At 40.0% G+C, this 23,663-nt stretch overlaps 1 protein-coding gene across 2 annotated transcripts in view; it reads left to right on the top strand.

Annotated features, from left to right (window-relative positions):
* Adamts3 (ADAM metallopeptidase with thrombospondin type 1 motif 3) overlaps positions 1-23,663 on the top strand; it is a 220,030-nt gene that overhangs the window by 12,949 nt on the left and 183,418 nt on the right. For both annotated transcript variants that reach the window (XM_059275220.1, XM_059275221.1), the window contains exon 3: positions 9,742-10,148. In XM_059275220.1, the coding sequence (XP_059131203.1) occupies positions 9,742-10,148 (407 nt within the window). The remainder of the gene's footprint in view (positions 1-9,741; positions 10,149-23,663) is intronic.

The raw sequence follows: 23,663 nt of genomic DNA, 5'->3' as shown, positions 1-23,663 counted from the left end.
TTGTTGGAGTAGGTGTGGTTTCCTTGGAGGAAGTGTGTCACTGTGGGGATGGGCTTTGAGGTCTCCTATGCTCAAGCTATGTTCATTGTGGGACACAATCTCCTGCTGCCTGTGGATCAAGATGAAGAAATCTCAACTCTCTCCAGCACCTTGTCTGCCTGCATTCTACTAGCCATAATGATAACGGACTAAACCTCTGAAACTGTAAGCCAGCCCCAGTTAATTATTTTCCTTTATAAGAATTGATGTGATCATGGTGTCTCTTCACAGCAATAGAAACCCCAACTAAGACACACCCTGTGGAGTAAATACTGTTATCTTCATTTTTATGGATAAGAGTGGACAAAGAAAGTCTTAAGGTTACTAAAATCACTAAGGGGGTAGTGTAGTTTAAGCACTGCAGACCTGGGGCTTTACAGTAGTTCTCTGGACAGTGATTTAGACAGTATTTTGGTATAATTTTCATAATATTTAATAAGGAAAACTGTATGTAGGGAATTTGGACTTGGCGCTCGGTAGTATTTCTTTGTGAGGTAATGAGAACTTAGAAGTGACTAGAAGGAAAGAGGGGCAGTTTGTAGTGAAAGTCAGTAGGTCTTGAACAATACCATAATGGGAAGAAAATGTGATATGACTTCCTGACTTGATTTATGACTATCAGCACACTGTGAGCAGAAATGATGAAGTCAGAGGGCCAAGCTGAATATTCATTTTTATTTAGATGAGTTAAGGATTCTCAGCAGAGAACTGATGGATTTCAGCTACAGAGTGAGAACACAGGCTATTTTCTTTGAATATATTTTGCCTTGATTGTTTACTGTGTGTACGGTATCATGCTAAAAACACAGATGTGTATAAAAAGGATCTAAACCCTCAGAAATGATTCAAGTTTAGAAACTATTAAGACAATCTACCATGGTTGACATTCAAACAGAAAGTCAAATAATTCTAAATACAGGCTGAAGGCTCCTACTTGAAATACCCAGGACTGTAAATGTTTTGTGTTTCAGATTTTGGAAGGTTTGCATCTACATAATGAGATATTGTAGAAATAAGAACCAACTCAAAACATGAAATTCACTTGTGCTTCTGATATACTTCATATATCCCATAGCTGAAGACAATCCTATACATTTTACTGAACCAACGTTTTGACTGTGGCTAGTCACATGAAGCTAAGTGTAGATTTTCTGCTTCTGACATCCAATCAACCCTCAAAGTTTCAGACTTTAGAGCGTTTTGGGTCCATTTTCCATGGGTTTTCGGGGTTGGAGTACTCAGCCTCTCTGTAGAAACAGGATGCTGCTTTTGATATAGTTGGTATGCAATGGTTATCTCTAACTACAGATTTACATATACCTATCAAAAATGTACATGTGAAAGTAGTGATTTAATATAGTAAAATGGAGAGAAGGGTAATAAGAAAGTGGAGACTGATGGAGGGAAGAGGAAGAGAGTAATGGGGAGTCAGTATGATCAGAGTACATGTGAAAAAGCTGTAAACTCATTATTGTGTATAACTAATATGTTCTAATAAGGGACACTGTGAAAAAGAGGAATTTAGATATGTGAGCACTCCCTCTCCCCCTGAAAACTTCTATTATAATCATGCTGCCAGAGAAGGTGTGGGAGGACTTTGTTAGGGGTGCTTTGAGTTGTGAGAAAATCCTAAAGAGGAGTATTTCCCTCTTGCCTGCCCAGGTTCTGAGCATGCTGAAATAGAAACATCAAAGATGTTTTTCCTAACAAAAGAGGCTGTGATGGAGCCCAGTCTCACTTTGACAGAGAAGTTGTACCCTGGATTCCCATCCTGGTGGGTCAGGTTGAGCTGGGATGGCCCCTGGTAAAGCAGGAGAAGTAAGCTCAAGCTAAAGGCACTCTACCTGTAACTTATGGGAAAAAAATAACCAAATCTACTGGAGATGCTTAGCATGTAGAAAGAGACAATGACTTAATGGGTTTTTAATTAAAATTTTTTTTGACTGGTATAGTATAGGAATTAATTTCCCGCTCCTGTGAATGAGAGGTTCCATGTCTGCCTTCCTGGAGGTCTGTTTTAATAATTGTATCCATTACTTACTTTGGTGGCTTAAGTTGTAAGGCGTGAATGCTGTGAAACATTTGATTTATAGGTCAGTAGGATCTGGGAGAACTATACACATGTTTTGCAGACAGAGTCCTGGCTCTAGGTCTGTGTCAGCCTTTACAGTCTGCTGTTTAGGGAGAAGAATGTATGCTAATTTTAGATACTTGTTGGGCTCAAACTGCTCTCATTCATTTCTTATCCACAGAAACTATTGACCCACTTTGGGCTCAGTAATGAAGGGAACAGATGCTCCCATGAAGCTTTTGTGCAAATAGGGAAAAAAATACATAAATAAACATATAACTAAGATTTCTAAGATGTCGACAGTTAATACAATTAGTAGGGAAAGGAAAAGTGTCAGAGGGGAAACTGGAGAATAGATGGGACACTTACTTAGGTGGTTGTTGTCACATGTGGTCACGAACAGTTCATCCATAGTACTAAGACTGAGATGGACTATCCACAGATGCCAGTGTGCTATGGGAAAAGCTCTGCTCCTATATGATGCTGGGGCCATAAGTGAGTAACAGTGAGGCTTTCCAATGGTAAGGCTCTATAGTGGTTCACATGCTCTGTACCTGTTAAACTTAAGGCCCATTGAAACTTTTCACAGTTAATGCTTTGGCAATTGTATAATTTCTTTTTTTTTCTTTTATCCTGATTATGGATTCCCCTCTCCCTATTCCTTCCAGGTTCTCCCCAACTCCCCACTATTCCAATATACACCCTTTCTCTCTCTTGTTAGAAAATAGGCACCTAAAAATAATAATAAAGTACCATAAGAAAAAGCACAACACTTACAGATGCAGAGACATATACTCTTGTACACACTAAAGTCCCATAAAAACACAAAACTGGAAGCTATAATATATATGCAAATGACCTGTAAAGTTAAAAAAAATACCCTGGCATTGTGAGACAAAGAACCTCCAAAGATACTGTTGAATTTGTTTTATGTTGGCCATCTACTGCTTGGCATGGGACCTACTCTTAAGAGTGATTTGCTTCCCAGTTAAAATTCCTTGAAGAAAACTAATTTTTTATTTCCAAGTGGTTATCAATTAGAGATAGCTTCTGGGTTATAGATGGGGTGTTTTTTCTCTTTTCTCAGCTCTAGGACCCTGCCATAGGGTTTCTATTGCTGTGACGAGACACTATGACCACAGCAACTCTTCTTTCTTTTCTTTTTTTCTTTTTTTTTGAGACAGGGTTTCTCTGTGTAGTTTTGATGCCTGTCCTGGATCTTATGCTATAGACCAGGCTGGCCTTGAACTCACAGAGATCTGCCTGCCTCTGCCTCCCAAGTGCTGGGATTAAAGGCATGCGCCACCACTGTCAGCAGCAACTCTTATAAAGGAAACCATTTAATTGGGGCTGGCTTACAGTTCAGAGGTTTAATCCATTATTATCATGGCAGGAAGCATGGCAGCATGCTGGCAGACATGGTGCTGGAGAGATATCTGAGAGTTCTATATCTTGATCCTCAGGCAACAGGAAGTGAACTGTCTACCACACTGGATGTAGCTTGAGTGTATGAGACCTCCAAGCCCATCCCCACAGTGACACACTTCCTCCAACAAGGCCACACCTACTCCAACAAAGTCACACCTCCTAATGGGCCAAGCATTCAAACACATTAGTCTATGGGGGCCGTACCTATTCAAACCACCACAGACCCCATCTGGTGCAGACCCATGCAGGCCCCGTGTATGCTGTGACAGTCTCTGTGAGTTCATATGCATGCTAGCCCTGTTGTGTTAAGAAGGCCTTGTTTTCTTGGTGTCCTCCATGCCCTCTGGTTCACATTATTTCTGTCTCCTTTTCTGCAGGGTTCTCTGAGCCCTGAAGGGGGAAGGGTTTTATGGAGATGTCCCTTTTAGGTCTGAGTGTTCCAAGGTCTCTCATTCTCTGCATATTGTCTGGCTGTGGTTCTCTGTACGTTTCTATCTGCTGCAGGAAACAGATTCTCTGATGCCGGCTGAGCAAGGCACTGATGTATGAGTACAGCTGAATATTGTTAGGAGTCATTTTATCACTGTGTTCCTTTAGCAGAATGTAGCATTCGGTTTTCCCCTAGGTCACCAGGCTTTCTAGTCTCAGGTTCTTTGCCACCCAAGCAGTGTTGGGTATGAGTTACATTTTATGGAGTGGGCCTTAAGTCAAATATTGGTTGGTTACTCCTATAAACTATGTGCCACTATTGAACCAGTGTATCTTGCAGGCAGGTCACTCTTCAAGATCAGAAGATTTGTAGCTGGGTTAGTTTTTACTTTTCTTCTTTGGTAGCATCCCAAATACTTTCCAGTACCATGTAGGGGTGAAGGCTCTATGTAGGCACCAGCTGTACTGCTCCGTGTTCAGTGAACTGTGTAGGTGTTTTCTTCAGCAATAGGGCCTTTACCATCAGTTTATGGAGAGCCACCAATAGCCTTGGTTTTTGGGGGGTTCTCATGGGGTTTCTTTGCATAACAGCTCAGTGGAATGTAATCCATTCCCTGTACTGTAAGTTTCACTTGGTGACAAGAGATGCTCACTTGGGGCTCTGTCTCATCTCCTCGGTTATTTGTCAGTTTTACTGAGATCACCTTCATATATGTACATATTATAGGAAGCTTCTACTGTATTAGATTTCCATATGACCCCTCATAAAATTAAGACGACCCTTGATTTTAGCCTTCCTCCCAGTATTCCTTCCTTTGCCCTCTCTTTCCCCTTCTTCCCTGTTTGAGCTTCCCATTCTAGTCCTCACTCTCCCCCTTGTCCATCTCTAACTATCTATGCTTATTTACCCTTTCTAAAGAGATCTATCCCTCTTCCCTAGTCTCTACCTAACCTCTGTGGTTATATGGATTATAGACTGCTAGTCAATGACTTAACAGTTAACATCATGTAAGCAAATACGTACCATGTTTGTCTTCCTGGGTCTGCATTACCTCATTCAAGATGATTTTTTTCTAGTTCTATTCATTTATCTATGAATTTCATGGTATCATTTTTTAAAAATGACTGAATAATATTCCACTGTATAAATGCACCACACTTTTTACCCATTCATCCATCAACAGATAGCTAGGTTATTTCCAGTTTCTGGCTACTATGAAAAGAGCAGCAGTGAGCATGATTGAGCAGTGTCTCTGTAGTAGGATGAAGTGTCCTTTGGGTATATGCCCAGGAGTGGTATACCTGATTGATCCTCAGCTTCCCAGGCAACCACCACACTGATTTCCATAGGGGCTGTAGAAGTCTGCATTCCTACAAGCAATGCATGAGTGTTTCCATTTCTCCCACATCCTCTTCAAGTATGAGCTGTCAGTTGTTTTATTGATCTTGGCCATTCTGGTGGTGTAAGATGATATTTCAAATTAGCTTTGATTTGCATTTCCCTGATGATAAAGATGTTGAACCTTTCTTTAAGTGTTTCTGAGCCATTTGAGTTTCCTCTTTTGAGAATTCTTCATTTAGACATATACCCCATTTTTAATTGGGTTATTTGTTTTCTTGATGTCCAGGTTTTTCTTTTTCTTTCTTTTTTTTTTTTGATTCTTTAAAAAATATATTCTGGAGATTAGCCCTCTATTGATTTTGCATTTGGTATATTTTCCCATTCTATAGTGGGCCACTTTAATCTGAATGATGGTGTACTTTGTCATACAGAAGATTTTCAGTTTCATGAGATCTTATTTATTAATTGTTGATCTTAGTGCTTGTGCTATTGATGTTTTATTCAGAAAGTTTTTTTCCTGTGCCAAATGAGTTCAAGACTATTCCCCACTTTCCGTTTTATCATATTTAGTGTATCTAGCCTTCTGTTGAGGTCTTTGATTCATCTGGAGTTGAGTTTTGTACATGGTGATAAGTATGGATCTATTTGCATTCTTTTTTTTTTTTTTTTTTTTTTTTTTGAGACAGGGTTTCTCTGTGTAGCTTTGCGCCTTTCCTGGAACTCACTTGGTAGCCCAGGCTGGCCTCGAACTCACAGAGATCTGCCTGGCTCTGCCTCCCAAGTGCTGGGATTAAAGGCGTGCGCCACCACCGCCCGGCCTATTTGCATTCTTTTACATTCAGGCATCCAGTTTAACCAACATCATTTGTTGGCAATGTTGTCTATTCCAGTGTGCATTTCTGGCTTCTTTATCAAAAACCGGGACTCCACATGTCTGAGGACTCATTTCTGGGTCTTCAATTCTATTCCATTGATCAGGCAATTGTATAATTTCTATCTTTAAAAATTGAACATGACATTTTCTTAATAAGTAAGTAATTTTTTACACTTTTTAGTGACAGTAGTCACTGAGTCTCTGGTTGACATCATAGGAACTTCTTGACAAATACATGATGAGGTAATGACTGTTAATATCGGTTAATAACTAGAGAAACAACTCAAAGGAATATAAAGACCTTGATCAAGGAGATAGTTGATGCAGCTTGGTGGTGTCTTTCATGTTGCTGTTCCTTCCTATCCACACACAGAACTGCTCTACAGAAGTTGGGCCTGTGCTTTTTAAAATTCAGTGATCGAATTGTAGCTAGAGTTTTCCTGCCTGGCCCACAGTCAGGACGAATCTCTCTCACCTGCCAGTCCCACAGCCGCTCAGACCCAACCAAGTAAACACAGAGACTTATATTGGTTACAAACTGTATGGCCGTGGCAGGCTTCTTGCTAACTGTTCTTACAGCTTAAATTAATCCATTTCCATTAATCTATACCTTGCCACATGGCTTGTGGCTTACTGGCATCTTCACATGCTGTTTGTCATCGTGGCGGCTGGCAGTGTCTCTTTGACTCAGCCTTCCTCTTCCCAGCTTTATTCTCCTCCTTGTCCCGCCTACACTTCCTGCCTAGCCAATGGCCAATCAGTGTTTTATTTATTGACCAATCAGCAACACATTTGCCATACAGAACATCCCACAGCAGTGAATATTGGACATCATTTGGTTTTCTTATGTAATGGTAATATGAGATTAAAATGCTTTGGGTAGTTTTGAGTTTCGATCCACTTTCCTCATCTCTCCTACCTGAACTAGAATGTAAAGCCGTTCATGAAAGTTACTGTAGCTGTGCTATATATATGCTAGCTTTCCTTCATAGGTCAGATCTTGAGTAAGAAATTGAGTTCCACCTGAGCTGAAGTGGATGCAAATGTGGTATTCTTTCAGAGCCCAAGCTTTCAGAACTGAGACTTTCCTTAGGTATCTCATTTGTTGTGTTAGGCTTAGTTCCACTTTCTCATTTACAGAATAGGGGTAACAATACTGACCTATGATGATTGCTGTGTTAGATGCATTCCGAAGCACAATCATAGAGCATCGTATTTTGCCAACAAATAGCAGGTAATTGGGAGTTCCTTAGTCATCTCCAAGGTATTAAGGGTTACTGAGTTCATCTCTTCCCTAGTTCCCTAATTCCCAACAGGAAAATGGGAATTCAGGGTTTCATTAAGAAGTGATTCTCATGTGTACATTTGAAAAATGATTTATTTTTTTGAATCGGGGAAAGAGGTTTTATGTGGCATCTTTCTTTTAAGTAAAAATTCAGAACACATTGTCTGAACTGGAACTGTCTCAGAAGTCTAGGATGTATGGCTTGCTGTCTTGTGTGATGCTCTTAGTATCCTCTTGGGTGTGGAAGGGCCTCCTGCATTTGTATTCTCAGGTCTTTTAATCCAGGCATTGGTATGTTGTCTAGACTTTCTTGTGTGAATTCCAGTCAGAGGAGATGGGAAATCCATACATTAAATTTAAGCATTGCTCTCTCCTTCCCTTGAAGCAACAAACTGATGGAGAAAGAGTTCTAACAGATTACTGATATGGGAGATGCTCATGGGTCCTGAGAAGAACTAGAAGTCAGTATGACTAGCAGCATAGACAAAGCAAATGTTGTCTGGTTATGAAAAACAGATACAGACCGAACAAAACCTACCTGACTGATATATAGAAAAATCTTATATTAAGTTGTTATATGTTGACATTGAGAGTATCAAGTAAATGAAAGGTGGTCCATTGTCCTTCGGGAACTTACTTGGTTGGGCCTTCTTAGGCCACATTTAAGGGCTTGATTTGGACCTGCCTGTGGACATTTCCCCCTTAGCACTCTGCCCTGTAAATCTTATGTTCATCCCCTAAATTTCCAGCCCCATTCTAAACCAGGACTGATGAAAACATTCACTATGGGTTTGGTTGTAAGAGAGATCAGCATCATGCCCTCACTCACTTAGGTACTTTAGGGATGTGTGGCTGAGCTCTGGGGGTCAGACCCAACCCTCCCTCTGATATGCAGAGTTTTCCTTCTTCCTCTGTCTAATAATACTCGCAGATGTGTTACTTGCTTTATACTCATAACCAAGAGTGGTATTTTAATATAATGCATTGGTCAGTGTAGGTAGCATAACATTGACATATACACCAAAAATTTCCAAGTCACAACATACCTTATCTGTCTTCTGGGGCCTTACCCTTGAGGACACAGTGATTCTACAAAGACACTAAGTACATACATCATTGGTTCATTGTGGATCTTAATGCTCTAAATACTTTATATGGATAACAAAGATTCAATTTCTATAGACAGTCATTATTTGTGAGTCAATTAATTTTGTCAGGTCACATGAAAACATTACAGAACTGGTTTGGGGTGAGAATTCTGAAAGTGGGAATCCTGAAATTCATGCTCATGTATTTTCCTTCCCGTGCTTGCTTTTTCCATGCCCTTGGGCAATATCTACTGTTTTCCAACATCTACTGTTCTTTTATCTTTCCCAAGTCCATACAGTCAACTAACCTATGAGAAACAGTCCTGACTGGGAGATTTATTTTAGTATATAAATGACTACTTGTGTTATAAGGTGGATTCCAAATACATATGCTAATGGATACCTATTCCTTGGAAGGAATATAGTATAAAATGAGGATGCCATCCTCTCATCCCTCTGCATGTCAATTTATAGATTGTGGTTTCTTCTTAGTTTTTTTTTTTTTTTTTAAATCAGGATTAAGTATTGTGGCATAGTACCATAGTACAACAGAGGAAAAAGATGTGTATAGGTTTTGTAGTATAATTTGGATTTATATCCAAGCTTCACAATTGACTGGTTTTGGACTCAGGCTCTTCCTGAATCTCAGTTTCCTTATCAGTGGTATGTGATTGTCAGGGATGTTAGGCTAAAAAAAAAATAACAAACTATAGTGTTATAAGTTAGAGTATAAATCCTAAATTTGGGGTAGAAGCAGCATTTGGAAGATACTGAATGCAGTATAAATTCTGGGATTCTACAAGGACAAAAAAAATAAAATCAAGAAATTTTATATGATAACTACTTTGTTAAAAATTCTTATGGGAATCCTGAGTTATTTAGGAGTATGTCCTAATTTTAAATGAGCCAGATATAGTTTATAGGAACAAAATTCATGGTCTTAAATATAGCAACAAGGTATAAATGTTCATGATTGAATACACCTTTCACCTTTTAAAATAAAATAATTAATTGAATTACCTAAGTGTATTTGAGAAATGATTTTAGTTCTTAAAATATATTAAATTTGACCTGGCTCAGGGATAATTTTATTGCAAAGTGTGGTTAAGCTTTTTGAGGTGGTTCTTTGTGTTGTGTTCTCCTACTGTCTGATGTCTTATAATTCTCATTTTTTTTTACCCACAGATTTACCAATAAAGAGATACAGAGAGTATGAGCTGGTAACACCAGTTAGCACAAATCTGAAAGGACACTATCTTTCCCATATTCTTTCTGCAAATCACAAGAAGAGGTCACCCAGGGATGTGTCGTCTAACTCAGAGCAATTGTTCTTCAATGTCACTGCGTTTGGAAGAGATTTTCATCTTCGACTAAAGCCCAACACTCACTTCCTAGCTCCTGGGGCCGTTGTGGAATGGCATGAGACATCTCCAGTGCCTGGGAATATAACTGACCCCGGAAACAGCCGTCAGCACGGAAGTGCTTCGGAAAGAATCTGGAGATCAGAGCCTTTGCAGACTAGCTGTGCTTATGTTGGTGACATCATGGACATTCCAGGAACCTCTGTCGCCATTAGCAACTGTGATGGTCTGGTAAGACTCGCTTCCTTTCCTGTGTGTGTGCACATGGGAGTGTGCAGGTGTTGGCATTCAGTGTGTCTTCAGTGTTGCATGGTAGAGGTGGAAAGGAACCCCAGCGCACAGGCAGCTTGGTGGGTGGGGCAGGCCCCCTCTGCCCTGCAACTGTTATAGCTTGTGTACATAGCATTGTGAATCTTAAGACCTTCTGAGTTGTTACTGCAGGAGCTTAATCCCATTTGGAGGACAAAGATAACTAATAATTCTTGACAAATTATAGTGTCCTTCTTGCTAGGCCATCCTATTTCTAGGTTAGAAACACTGAGCTACCCAGTCCCAGAACTGTCCCTATTCTCTGTAGATTTCCAGAACAAACTTCTGATTCTGTGGACAGCCCCTCTTGCCACATTATCTGACCAACTCTGGCTACAATTCTGTCAGTAGGGTTTTTTCCAGCTATCCCTAAGATGACTGTGACCTCCTTCCCTGCCTGCCTGGAGCATACCCAGCCTTTGATGGCCTCTGGCAGGAGGTGTTGGCCTGCATCACCTTCTTGCTTTTCTCTCTGAAGTGAGTTCAGGGGGTGTTTTACACTGGGGTAGGAAGACCCATAGATGAAAATTTATTTTCCCCACAGAGTTCTTCCATGTGCTCTGTCACACCACTAGATCACTCATGTGAGTAGTAACAGCTCACACTGATGTTTGTAAGTCTACCAAAATGCAGGAATGTTTAATATAATCTTATGTCATGAGTTGTTTTTTTTTTTTTTTTTTTTGGTTTTTTCAAGACAAGGTTTCTCTGTGTAGCTTTGCGCCTTTCCTGGAACTCACTTGGTAGCCCAGGCTGGCCTCGAACTCACAGAGATCCACAATAGAAAGACACGAAGTTTTTCTAGGCTTACTAATACACCATTGCCTTGTGAATTCTCCCAGTTTGTCAGCAGAGGGAACTGGTGGAGTGGAGGAAATGGATAAGTTAATTGCTTCTTTGGGTTACTGGAGGTCAGTGATTTCCTTCTGGGCTGCTTTTACTATCAGGTGAGATTATCAAGTGCTAAAGTTTTCCACATTAAAACAAATTACTTCTAACTTCTCATGAAAGTACTAGGGTTTATCTAGTAAAAAAAAAAGTATGTAAAAGGGACAGACTCAGGAAAAGTCTGGCTGAAAAAGATGGGAGGTGTTCTTTCTCCTCTTCCTTCTTGCCCTTGAACCTTTGCTTCTCTGAGGGTTAGAGCAGGAGAGCCTTCATAGCATCAGGGGCTCTTGGAAGTTAAGGTTCACGACTTAATAACGATGGGTGGGTGTCTTTTTCTAAAATATTAGATAGTCACATCTGGTGAATATCATAGGCATTTTATCCTTGTTGGGTCTTCGGGCAAGACCAAATGAGCTGTGTGGGCAGTTGCCAGTTTCTAACAAAAACATCCTCGGGGCTTCTGCTTTGAGACTTGGTCCCTTCGAAAACAGGCTGCTGCTGTGTTTGCCCCAGTACGTCTGGTTGCAGAGGCAGTTTTTAACCAAGTCTGTTTTCGAAAGAATCGGGCAGCGTGCATGTGATTGAGAACATTTGGTGATTGTAGATTCAGCTCAGTCTGGTAAGTGAAACGTTTGGCACTAAAAATAGGCACAGTCATGTAGCCACTTGCAGGGTACTTGGAGAAGCGGGTTGTTGGGAACTGACCTTTAAGATGCTGATGGTGGACATCTGCTTCTGGGAGCTGAAGCTGCTCTCTCTGGGCCAGCCAGTGTCCTTTTACTATTTTCTTTCACAGAGGTTCCCACAGAAGGAGCTGTGTGTCACTGATGGGCAGAGGGGAGGACCACGCCTTTCTGGTTTACATACTGATTTTTAGAGGCTGTAGAAACTGAGGAAAAGAAGACTGAAACAGTGTTTCCAGGTCGGCAGGAGACTGTTCCAGGATGAAAGACTCTGTAGCTCTCAGTCTATAGAAGGAGATAAAAGAGGAAGTGGCGTGGGGTTGTTAAAAGTCCACCATTTACTTTTGTTACTCACAACAGTGTATGAGACCATGGCTGTTGTGAGCTTGCGTCTTAAATTAGTGTGCTTGGTCCCTCCTTGCCCCATAATATTATCTAGTTTTGTGTGACCCATGCCAGGTTTGAGCTTTTGCCCACATCATCCAGCTTGCCTCCCTTTTCATGCAGCTAGGCAGCCAGATTGTACTTATTTAGAACAAAGAGTGATGGGTTAGCCCAGTCTTTAATCATTATTATATCTCATGTCGCTTAATAACTGACATAGGTCCTTGATGGTCCTGAAGACATACGTCAGTGACTGTGAAAGCAGTGAGAGGTGAGAGCCTCCTACATTACTGCTGGGCAAAGTATACTTGAAACAAGAAGAAGAAAGTCGTGGAGATGACACAAGGCCTTGTGGGGGACTGTACTTTGAGACCACAGCTTCTATAAGCTAAGCCTACCCTCAAGAGTCCCTTAAGCTTGGTGATTGTTGTTTTAATTAATCTGATTGGAGAAACACTGATCCAAGTTAGGACAGTAGGGAAACACTCATATATGTCAGGCTCTGTCCATTGGATGGCTGGGGGGAAGATTGAAGTAGGGCAGGCTTAGCCTTTGTCTTCAGTGAGATTATGCAAAAACGTAATCAAAGAATAAGGCTGATATATCAAGGATGCCGCAAGATTAGAGTGGAGAAATGTGAGAGCTTAGATGATGGAAAGATGATTTCTGCCTTGGATAGTAGCCTTGATGGAAAAAGCTTATACTTCCGATGCTGGAGATTTGAGAAGATGAGCATGTATGTTAACATAATCATGGGTGAAGGAAGGGAAGGGGTGGGAAGAACTGCAAGCCCCTGGGGAAGGCAGGAGCGTTGTATGGCTGTGTGACTGGGGAGAGCTTGAGAAAATTGATCTCATGAAGGTTGTAGCCCATGCAACAAAAATAGCAGGAGAGTCAATGTAGAGTAGGCCCATAGCTACCTGAATGTCGAACAATGTTGATGGAATACGGAGGGAAGAGAGAGAGAAGAAGGCCGTCTCACAGACAGTGCTCAAACGCATAGCTGATGCTGCCAGGGTTACCTGGATGCTCAGGATGACGACAGGGCAAGGATTGATGGACCTTATTTTTCCTCAAAGAACATGTCCTCGGGAGGCCTGTGGACTTGGCTGCTGGTATTTAGGCAGGTTTGTACAAATAGCTCTTTTTCAAGAGTTTCTGGAATTTTAGGTGAGAAGTATGGAATTTGCTTTTGGAGACCCAAAACTGATTCCCATAATCTCAGGCTCCCCAACCTTGCAGTTTGAGGGGTTAAATTCTATTCTTTAGGAAGATTTATATGAGTCTGATTTCTTCCATCTGGTATGTTTCCCACACCTTCTCATGTGTTTACATTCTGATCAGATTTATTCATTCTATCTCTAAAAGGCATGTCTAATGTCTTTTAGTGATTTCTGCTTATAATATACTTTTACATAGAAATTAAAGTAAAATGTAGATGAAGGTAATATAATTTTATCTAATCAATGTCAAACCAAATAATACCTCTATTAATAAGGGAGTTGATATTTATTCATACTTTATGTTGTTGTAGTATCTAGCCTATATCAGTATGTATGTGTATATTCATATATGGGATAGATATTTCTACACAGTTATGTATGTATACATGTATATTTATAAACATATATTACATAATGGGGACAGTAGTCAGCCATACATGACATCATTTGCAGTCAAAAGAAATGTAACCAAATTTGAAGATGCATCGTTAAATTATAATTGCATAAAATTAACTGCAGTGCATATTATATTCTGCCAGAAGAACTTTGCAGCTATTTCCTGTTGTCCTTGCAGTGAGCTATAATGTTACCAGTTTAATTCCTAAAAATTGATGGGTTGCTAATTATTTACCCTTAAGCAGTGTGTCTTTTGTAATTTGCCCAGAAGTAATGTAAGAGGCTCTCACCACTGCTTTCACAGTCACTGACGTATGTCTTCAAGTATGATTGTGAAGCTGTTTACTTTCCTTCAGTGCTTCCATTTTCTTCATATATTTTTATGGCCTGTTACTCCATGCGTAAAGATTTACGATTTTAAATGTTTTTATTGGTATATATCTTCCTTTGTTTTTTTGTACCTTGTTTTGTGAAGTCTATTTTGCTTAATGTTATGCATGGGATGGGCTTTCCTTTTAATTAACTTATGTCACTGGATCTAAAGTGATTTTCTTATAAACACTGTATTGTTGAATTATGCTTATTGTTTTAATTTATTATGTATGTTTTCTTTCATTCTATCTTGTCCAAGATTTTTCAGATGACTGTTGTTATGTGCAACAAATGTCAGCACACACAACTTTTAAAAGGGGTTCGGTGATGAAGGGAATGGTCTATTTGAGGCCTTCTCTCATCTTATTTTTTATCCTTCTCTAAAGGGGCCAATGGGTTCTCCTACTGGGTCTTACCTGCAGAATATTGGAATTCACAGATGAGACCCAGAGTCTCAGGTCTGAGTAAGCCAAGAGGGCAGTCTGAATGCCTAACTTTAGCAAGTGAGAACTCGCCATGCACCGGTGAGGAATCCTTTGTGGTGTGTGTGTGGAGAAGGCCCTGAGAAACAAAGAACTCTGTGTGTGGTGTTCATTTGAGTCGTAATAGACTGTGAAGGGCTTACACGGGTATTTCCTAAACTCATTAAATTGGATAGAAATTCCCTATGATGTAGTAAGGACCCACACCCACACACATTGTTGTCTGGTGAACTCTATATCCATCCAAGCTTCTTATCCTGAAACCTACACTCACAATACCACTTAATGTGACTGTGTTTGGATAAAGGTCATTTTAGGGGATTAAGAAAACTGTGGTCATTAGAGTGGGCCTTAATCCACTGTTCTGAAAAGAGGAAGTGATTAAGACAAAGACCAAGCAAAGAGGGAAGACCATGGGAGGATATGGAGATGAGAAGGTGTCTACAAGCCAAGGAGAAAGGCCCCAGGAGAACCAAGACTATCAGCTCCATGAGGGGAACTTCGAGCCTCCAGAGCTGAGGTCATATATTTCTGCTGCTTAAACAGCCTGGTCTGTGGTATTCTGGCATAGTCATTCCAGGAACTCTCAGTTATGCTGCAAAAGCAGTGTACCACTGGCATGGTTCTTCTTGTTTAAACAATGAATTTATCCTTTGACGATTTCATTCCTTTGTGTAATTCTTTCTGTTCATCTTCACTGCTCTCCTTCTGTTAACCCACTCTCATCTCCTCTCTCTCCCAACATATCCCTCTTGTATTGTCATGTCTTTTTGTTTTGTGACCAACTGAGTTTAGCCATCAGTTCATAACATCTGCGTCTACTTGTTCCGTACCTATACATCACGGGGCCTAACCATATTCAGTTATGGATTGGAGGGCTGGGGGTTCTTGGGCTTGATTCCTCCCTGATGTCTTACTCATGTTCCATTGGATAGCCTACACCATGCCGGCAGCCTTAGTTATTTATTCTCTTTAAAAATAACCCATTTAATGTGTATGTGTGTTTCACCTGAGTGTATGCTCTGTGCAACATTGAGCACACATTGTCAAAGGAGGCCCGAGAGGATGTTGGATCCCCTGAGATTGGAGTCACAGATGTTTGTGACCCACCATGCTGGGGGTGGGACTAGAACCTGGGTCCTCTGAAAGAGCAGCCAGGACTTTAACCACTGAGCCTATTTTCATTTTGAAAATCCATTCCGTCTATCTCTGCCCATTTACATTTTAATTGATTACTGATAAGGAAAGGTCTTAATTTTGATGTCTATTTTCAAGTGGTTGTAGTGTCTCTCATTTCCTATATTGTTATTTTCCTTCATGTTTAGGTGATTTTTTTTGCAGCAAAATATTTTAATTCTTCTATTGTCATCTTTTGTATATGTCCTTTAGCAGAATTCTCTGTGGCTCCTGTTGGAATTACATTTAACATATTAAAGTTATAACTCCTTGTTTCGAACTCAATTTTTTTCTAGTTTAACTTTTAACTTCACTTAGATTTTTTTTTGTTAAAAATGGCAACTATTTGTCAGACATGTATGCTTGTTGTTTTGAATTTACTTTAACAGTGATAAAATATGAAAACTGTTCTTTTTGTAGCTCTGTCCCTTCTTTCAGTTGTGGATGTCATAAAATTTTATCTTTATGAATTTTATGTCTAGAAATTTAAACTAAAAAATTTAAACTCCTTAATCTGTTTTAAAATTGTTTTATTACATTTTTTAAGAAATTAAAATATAGCTTTCTCCCTCTTCCCTCCAACACCACCCATGTCCCCTCCCTGAGACTCCTCCCTGTGTTCCCTCAATCCCTTTTCAAATTTATGGTCTCTCCCTCACCAACTATTATTGCTACCCCTATATTTAAATGCATAAATATATAAATAAGCCTGCTGAGTCTGTTTAATGCAGTTTGTATATATATGATTTCAGGGCTGACCACTTTGTTTTGACTAACCAGAATCTCATCCCTGGGAGAGGCCAATTCTCCCTCTCCCTCAGCAGTCATTGGTTGCCTGTAGTTCTTTGTCTAGAAGTAGGACCCGATGAGGTTTCCCCTGTTCTGTGTTAACATGTCTGTTGATATTATCAATGTTCAGGTCTTGTTTAGTCAACCAAATTGTTAACATATCACAAGCCAAGCTTTCCTGACATTTCTAGAAGACACATTCTCACATCAGACTTGAGGTCCTTTGACTCTTACAATCTTGATGCCCCCAACCCCTCCTTCTTTAAATTCTTCTAGCCATCAGTGCAGGAGCTGTGCTGTAGATGTATCACAGGGTGCTTGCTGGGCTCTACATGATCCATAGACCTCTGTTTTATGATCTGTTGTAGTAGTTTTCTGTAATGATTGCCTTTCACTGTAAAGAGAAGATCCTTTGATGCGGGATGAGAACTGTACTTATCTGTGGTTATACAGACAGGTTTGAGAATGCAGTTAGGAATCAGGTCATTAGTACCGTGACAATAGTAGGTTCTCTTCTAAGATCTGTGACCTCAGTAGCCCTGGCTACTGAGGCTGGGATTCAGTACCAGGCATGATTTTGCTCTATTGAGTGAGCCTTAAGTACAATTAGACAACTGTTGGTTACTGCCAAGATATGAGTGACAATATTGCACCTTTACAGATAACTTGCCATGCTGGTCATTATTACAGTTCATTGGCATCACAGTTAGATAGGACTATTGATTGCTTCTCTCCCTTGACAGCTTACATAGCACTTCCTGATACTATGAAAAACAGACTGTAAGAAGACGTTCAGGTTAGATCCAGCTATGCTTTTTCTTCAAACTGTGTTTGAAGTATGTGGTGTCTTCATCCATAAGGTCTTACCTTCAACCTCCAAGAGGTTGCCAAGGGCAACAGCAATAGCCTGTATTGTTTTGACAGTCACTTGGACTAGCCTAACAATTCAATGGAGGTTTCTCATGTCTATTACTCGGATTTTGTTAGATAGTATATGGGTCTTGGGAAAGCATTGTCAGCCCAGTGGCATATCTTCTCTCTCTCTCTCTCTCTCTCTCTCTCTCTCTCTCTCTCTCTCTCTCTCTCACACACACACACACACACACACACACCTGTCTGTGAATGATGTGGCTGCCCATACACTTGTATGTATTGTGTCTCTTAAATAATGTTGTAAGCCAAAGTAGGATCGTATACCATTATCAAAATAATGCTAACTTTACCATGTTTCTTTTTTGAATTTACCTTTATTGAGATCTTGTACTTTTTTTTATATTTCAGCTGAATGCTTATTGTTCTTTTATTTCAACCTGTGTCACTGTTGGTATTTTTTGCAGACGGAATCTAATGATAACACATTCTCTTGGCTTTTGTTCACCTCAGAATATCTTAACTTCTTCCTTAATTTTGAAATTTTTCTGGACAGAGTTCTTGGTTGATATTTTTATTTATAATGTTTTTATCAGCATATAATTATATATAATAATAGGTTTCATTATGGCATTTTCATACATGTATATAATGTATTTCAATACTATTCATCTCCCCATTACTCTTTCTTGTCCACACCTGATTCTTAATATTCTCCCTTCTTTTTCCAAGTAGTCCCTCCTTTTGTACTTTCATATCTTTCTTTCTTTCTTTTTCTTTTTGTATGTGACCCAATGACTTTGACGATGGTTGTATACAGGAGCATGGGTAAGCATTTGTTCAGGGGCGTAGGGCCACCTTATCAGTGATTTCACCACTGAAAAACTGCTGCTCCCCCAATCACTTAGTCAAACATTATTTATGTTTTAACATTTTGACTCTCTGTCCACTGCCTTTTGGTCTCTAAACCTTCTTAGGAGAAATAATGCAGATAAGCATACTGAGGCCCAGCTATGCCGGGTCTTCTCACCTCCCGAATCCTCCCATCAATGCTTTGGGTATAACGTCTCTTGGCTTTGCTTATATTCCTTGGGATAACCCATACTTTCTGTTTCTTAGTATTCCATGTGAGTTTTTTCTTTTATGTTGGACATTTCAGTCTAATACCACAGCAGTTCTAGGAGTCAGAACCATTCCTTCTCCATCCTTGCCAAATTTGCTCATTTTCACCCCCCTTGTTTCTCAGCCTCCTTATTCCCCAGGTATACACAGTGACTTTTTAATTTTCTCCACATATGCAGTTGCTTTGAGACAGTCAGTGTCAGGCTCTTCACAGAGGTACAAGAAAAAAAAATAAAATGTGAAAAAGATGTGCTGGGTTTTGGAAGTCACTTTAGCCAGATGGAAGGGTGCTGGGACAATGAGACTAGATCTGGTAACAGTGGCTGGCATGCCTCCTGTCCCTCTGCAATCAGAACAGGTTCCAAGCATTTGCAAAGGAGATAGGTCCTTTGTAGCTCACATGGTGTGGGTAAGCTGTGTGCAAGGATATGTCTGTTGCTGCCCAATTCAGGGCTGACATGTGATGTCAGTTGCTTTTCTCTTATGAGCTCAATGTATTCCTGCTATCTCCCTGAAGAAGATACATCTCCTGGATGTATCTCCTGCTTTCTCCATTGCTCACCTTCAACAGAGTCCAGAGTCCTGTCATCCTACTGTATGCTGTGTGCAGTCCTACTGATTGCTGTGTACTTAGGATCTGGGTTTGGGGAGGATTGCTGGTTCCTACTCCATCATCCCAGAATCCACTTGTTATATCTTTGTTTTTAAAAAAATGCTTAGAACATGATAATGTAAAGTTTTGTTGTCAGAATCAAGAAATACCAGCAAGAGTGAAAAGTAGCTAAACTCTGCAAAGTTACAACATTTAACATGAGTTTAGTTTGAAAAAAAAATAGCATTGATAACTCTCAAACCTTTTACAAAATGGTTGAAGGAAAGGAATTATATTGGGGCTGGTCACAATTTTATATTAGAACCAGACAAACCTGGACTGTTTCCATCACTTACTGTCCTCAGTACCCCCAATAAGCCTCTCTGTGTCACTTTCCCTCATTGAGGTGGGAAGGGATGCTCGTCCAATCGAAGCTTTGGAAAGAACATCAGTGCAGCCCTGAAAACCTAAGGCTCAAGAGCCTTTCTACTTTTTATGCTTAGGATTATTTTAATATTTCATTATTGAGAATATTAATGAGTAAGGTTGGAAAAGGAAAGATAGTGCAATCACCCAACTCAGGCTGTGAACTCATCTGTAGAAAACACAGACTGCTCTGAAGTAAAGATGTTAGGGAAAAATCCTTGTGAACTTCAGGTTACTTTTCCACATGATGCAAGCAGGCCTATGTTAACAATTCCTCTGAGGGACACACCAATCTCTGTCTGTCTGGAGACCTGGAAGCATGGCAAAACCACACTTCACGTCTTACTTATTCATCACCCTTGCTACATAGGAATTCTAATTTATGTTCCATTTGGAAACATCTTGTCCCACTGATGAGATTCTTCAGTTAGCAGAGGGGAGGCAAATGTGACAGTGTGTCACAGAGCAGCAAAACAGCCCCTGGTGCAGACAAGTTTCCTTCAGTGATGTGATGTAGCCCACACCCTAGTTTCAGAGATGTCAATGAAGTAGAGGTTGACATGTTACTATTCCTCTAAGGTTCATTGTAAGCATGTATTTCAAGTTATGAATGATAGCATGAGATGTTTTTGAGATAGGAAGATTTCTATGGCATTGGATGTTACTCCCTCCCTCCATCTCTCAGTCTGTCTCTGTCTCTGTCTGTTTCTCTGTGTATGCACATGCAATGGAGGACAGAGTTCAATGTGGAGTGTCTTTCCTCAATCATTCTCTACCTGACTTTTTGAAGCAGCCCCCCACTGAACCTAGATTTGCAGGGATTATTATCACCAGGGCTCCTCCTCTCGTCATCCCCTCAGCACTGAGGTTACAGGTGTGCATTAGGGGTTGACCAGCTCCTGAGGGTCATGTATTCTGATGGTCTTCCTTAGTCTATTCATTTTGTATCTCATTTCTTTGGCGATGGTGGTTAACATTCTACCCTATCTTTATTTTTATCTCATCTGGAGTTTTCTATGACAAATAAAACCAGGCAAAAACCTGGCAAGGAGTAGGCATTCTTTTTTATCTTTCTTTTCTCATTTTGTTTTATGATTAAGGAAATAATGACGAGACTCTTGGTTTTCAAATATCAACTTTTTTTTACAGTTAATTTATTTTTGTTATTTTTGAGATTATAATTTAATTACAAAACTTCCCCTTTCCTTTTCCTCCCTCCAAGCCCTCCCATATGCCATTCCTGCTCTCTCCTTCAAATTCATAACCTTTTTTTATCACTAATTATTATTGCATGCATATATGTAATATATATATATATATATATATATATATATATATATATATATATATATATTTCCCTCTAAATATGACCTGTTCAGTCTGTATACTGTTTTTTATATGTATGTTTTCAGGACTGACCATTTAGCACTGTACAATCAATTGGTATGCTATTCCCTAGGGAAGATCAAAGAGTGAATTCTTGACCCCTCTGTGGATACAGTGTAGGAGCATGGGAACAGAGGGAGCATGGGGCTATGTAGCTCCAACTATTGAGGAATTCAATTTTGAACTTGAATGACATTATCAAGGTGCACTTTTGGGGATGTAGGGAGTTTTTCTTTTGTAGGGAGCCAATCAAAATGTAGGCAGTTTCTGGAAGGCTTGCTTCTCCATACGGTTATTTCCTTAAGGTAGAAGATGTGTGTGAGACAAAAGGATTGTGTTGCTGCTTGCTCAGGTGCCACTGGACCATAGCAGACCCCATCTTCAGTTAGGCTCCAGAGCATGTGACTCCTGAGAGAAAAATGAGCAATACTTAATGAGAGAATTTGCAAACTTTAGCAAAACAAGCACAGTGGGAAACTTTTATTTAGCACTGTCTGTGAAAAACAGTGCTTTCAACATGGGGATTGGACTTTTAGGGTAATACTTCTTTTGGAAAATCAGGACATTTGATCTTACTGAGCGTGTGCCAGTATTTCTAGCTTTTCTGACTGGCTTTGTACAGTCCTTCAAGTTGCATACCTGACTCTGAGGAGGGCATTCACTGGCTGCCAGGGCAAGAGTGCAGACCTAGTGCAGCGATATGCACCCAGATAAAGTTAAGTCACCATGAGATCTCTATTTGGTCAGCTGTGCCTCGTTGCTAGCTTTGGCTTCAACTGTGGGACCACATCTAGACTTAGAACATAAGGATGGGCAAAGAATTTGAGCCATTTTATTCCTAGCTCCTAACAACTGATAATAAGGTTTTTCAGAGAAGGATCTCCATTTATAATCCATGCTTAGAAAAAAATAGACAGATGTTAATCTATGAGAATGCTTTGAAACTGGCAGAATTTTCATCCTGCCATGCTACTATTCTTTTATGTACTTAAAACTGGGGTATCAATTAGATCAATGTGATTTTTGTTCACTTGCTTAATCTTAAATGTTTTGAAAGATTTTATAAACCTGACAAATTATGTGGTGAGTTGTTTTTTGTACATTATTATTTTTACTTATTAATATGCCATCATTGTGTGAGTATGCATCACCATGGTGTATATATGGAGGAGAACTTGGTGGGATTATTTTTCTCCTTCCACCTTTATATAGGCTCCAGAGATCAAACTCAAGATTACAGGGCAAACAGCTAACCTGCTGAGCCATCTCATCGACCCCCATTTTCCCTACCTTTTAATCATCAAAAATATAAAATTGCTGGTCAGTGACCTAATGGGTACAGATTACATACTGTGTCTACTCGCTGATACCCACCTTTCTTGTCAAACAGTTAATGCATTCATGGACCTTCCCCGTTTTGGTGGGTCTGATGGTACAGTCACAGACATTCTGAGTTTCCATTATGGATGGATCTCTGTGGCTTCAGGAAACTAAAGTTTGGAAATGTAACCATTAGCTTTCCGAGGTTCCTTCTAGGAGCAGTGCTCCGTGACTCTGGAGTTAGGTTTTGTGTTCCTTATCCTTATGGACAGCACATTCCTGGCCAAAGGAGAGGTCCAAGCATCGCACTGACCCTCACTAATGAGTAATGACAAGTGTTAGCTGTTTACTCATGGTCTGGAGTGGAAACTGTATAAATGAGTGTTTATATTTCCAGACTCTGTGATATGCTTACTTTCTAGCAACACATTGTCCATTGTTTTGATAGTGGTTTTTAATCCACCAAACATGAAAAGTTCTGTGTTCTTAAAGGCTCCAAGAAACCTGACTGCTATTACAGTTTTGGAAAGTGTTTTAGCTTGACTCTGAATGAGAGGAGGAAATGGAACCATTTTAAAGCACAAAAGAATATTTATTATAAAGTTAAGTAGAATGAACTGTCCCTTGGATGGACTGTTAGGTACACAGCAGTCATCTCAGGATAGAGATGTCGTACCACAGTATGGAGGCATTATTCTCTCAGGGAGAGCTTCTCACATGTTGCATTTGCTGATTGTACAGCCAGACCAATGACCGTCCTTGTTTTCAATGACCTCTTTAAGGACTTAGGAAGACACAGATTTATGGGCACTGCGCCAGAGTGTCAGATCTACTAAGTCTACAGAGCATCCTGAAACTTCCATTGCTAATCTTTTGTTAGTGAGTATCAGACTCTGATACTTGACTGCTTCTCCTTTATAAGCCTGAGTGTTGGATGCTGGTTTTCTCTGGCTGGTTTAGTCAGGGTCCTCTAAAGGACCATATATATGTGTTCATGTCTTATTAGAACGGCTTACAGGTTGTGGTCCTGCTAGGGCAATGGCTTTCTACCAATGGAAGGTCCAGGAATATTGTATCTGTTCAGTCCATGAGGTTGGATGTCTCAGCTTGTCTTCCGTGTACTCTGGAATTCTAAAGAAGTAGACTCTAATTCCAGTGAAGGAATGGCATCGCCAGTGAGAGGAAGAGCGAACAAAGAGAGCCATCTTCCTTCATAGATGTCCTAAATGTAGGCTGCCAGCAGAAGTTATGGCCCAGGTTAAATGTGGATCTTCCCACTTCAAAGGATCTGGATTGAAGGTATATCTTCTCACCTCAAAAAAAAATTG

Source organism: Peromyscus eremicus, chromosome 10 (assembly GCF_949786415.1).
Source record: "Peromyscus eremicus chromosome 10, PerEre_H2_v1, whole genome shotgun sequence".
In the NCBI taxonomy this organism is placed as follows: Eukaryota; Metazoa; Chordata; class Mammalia; order Rodentia; family Cricetidae; genus Peromyscus; species Peromyscus eremicus.
This window is presented reverse-complemented; position numbering and strand designations above follow the sequence as displayed.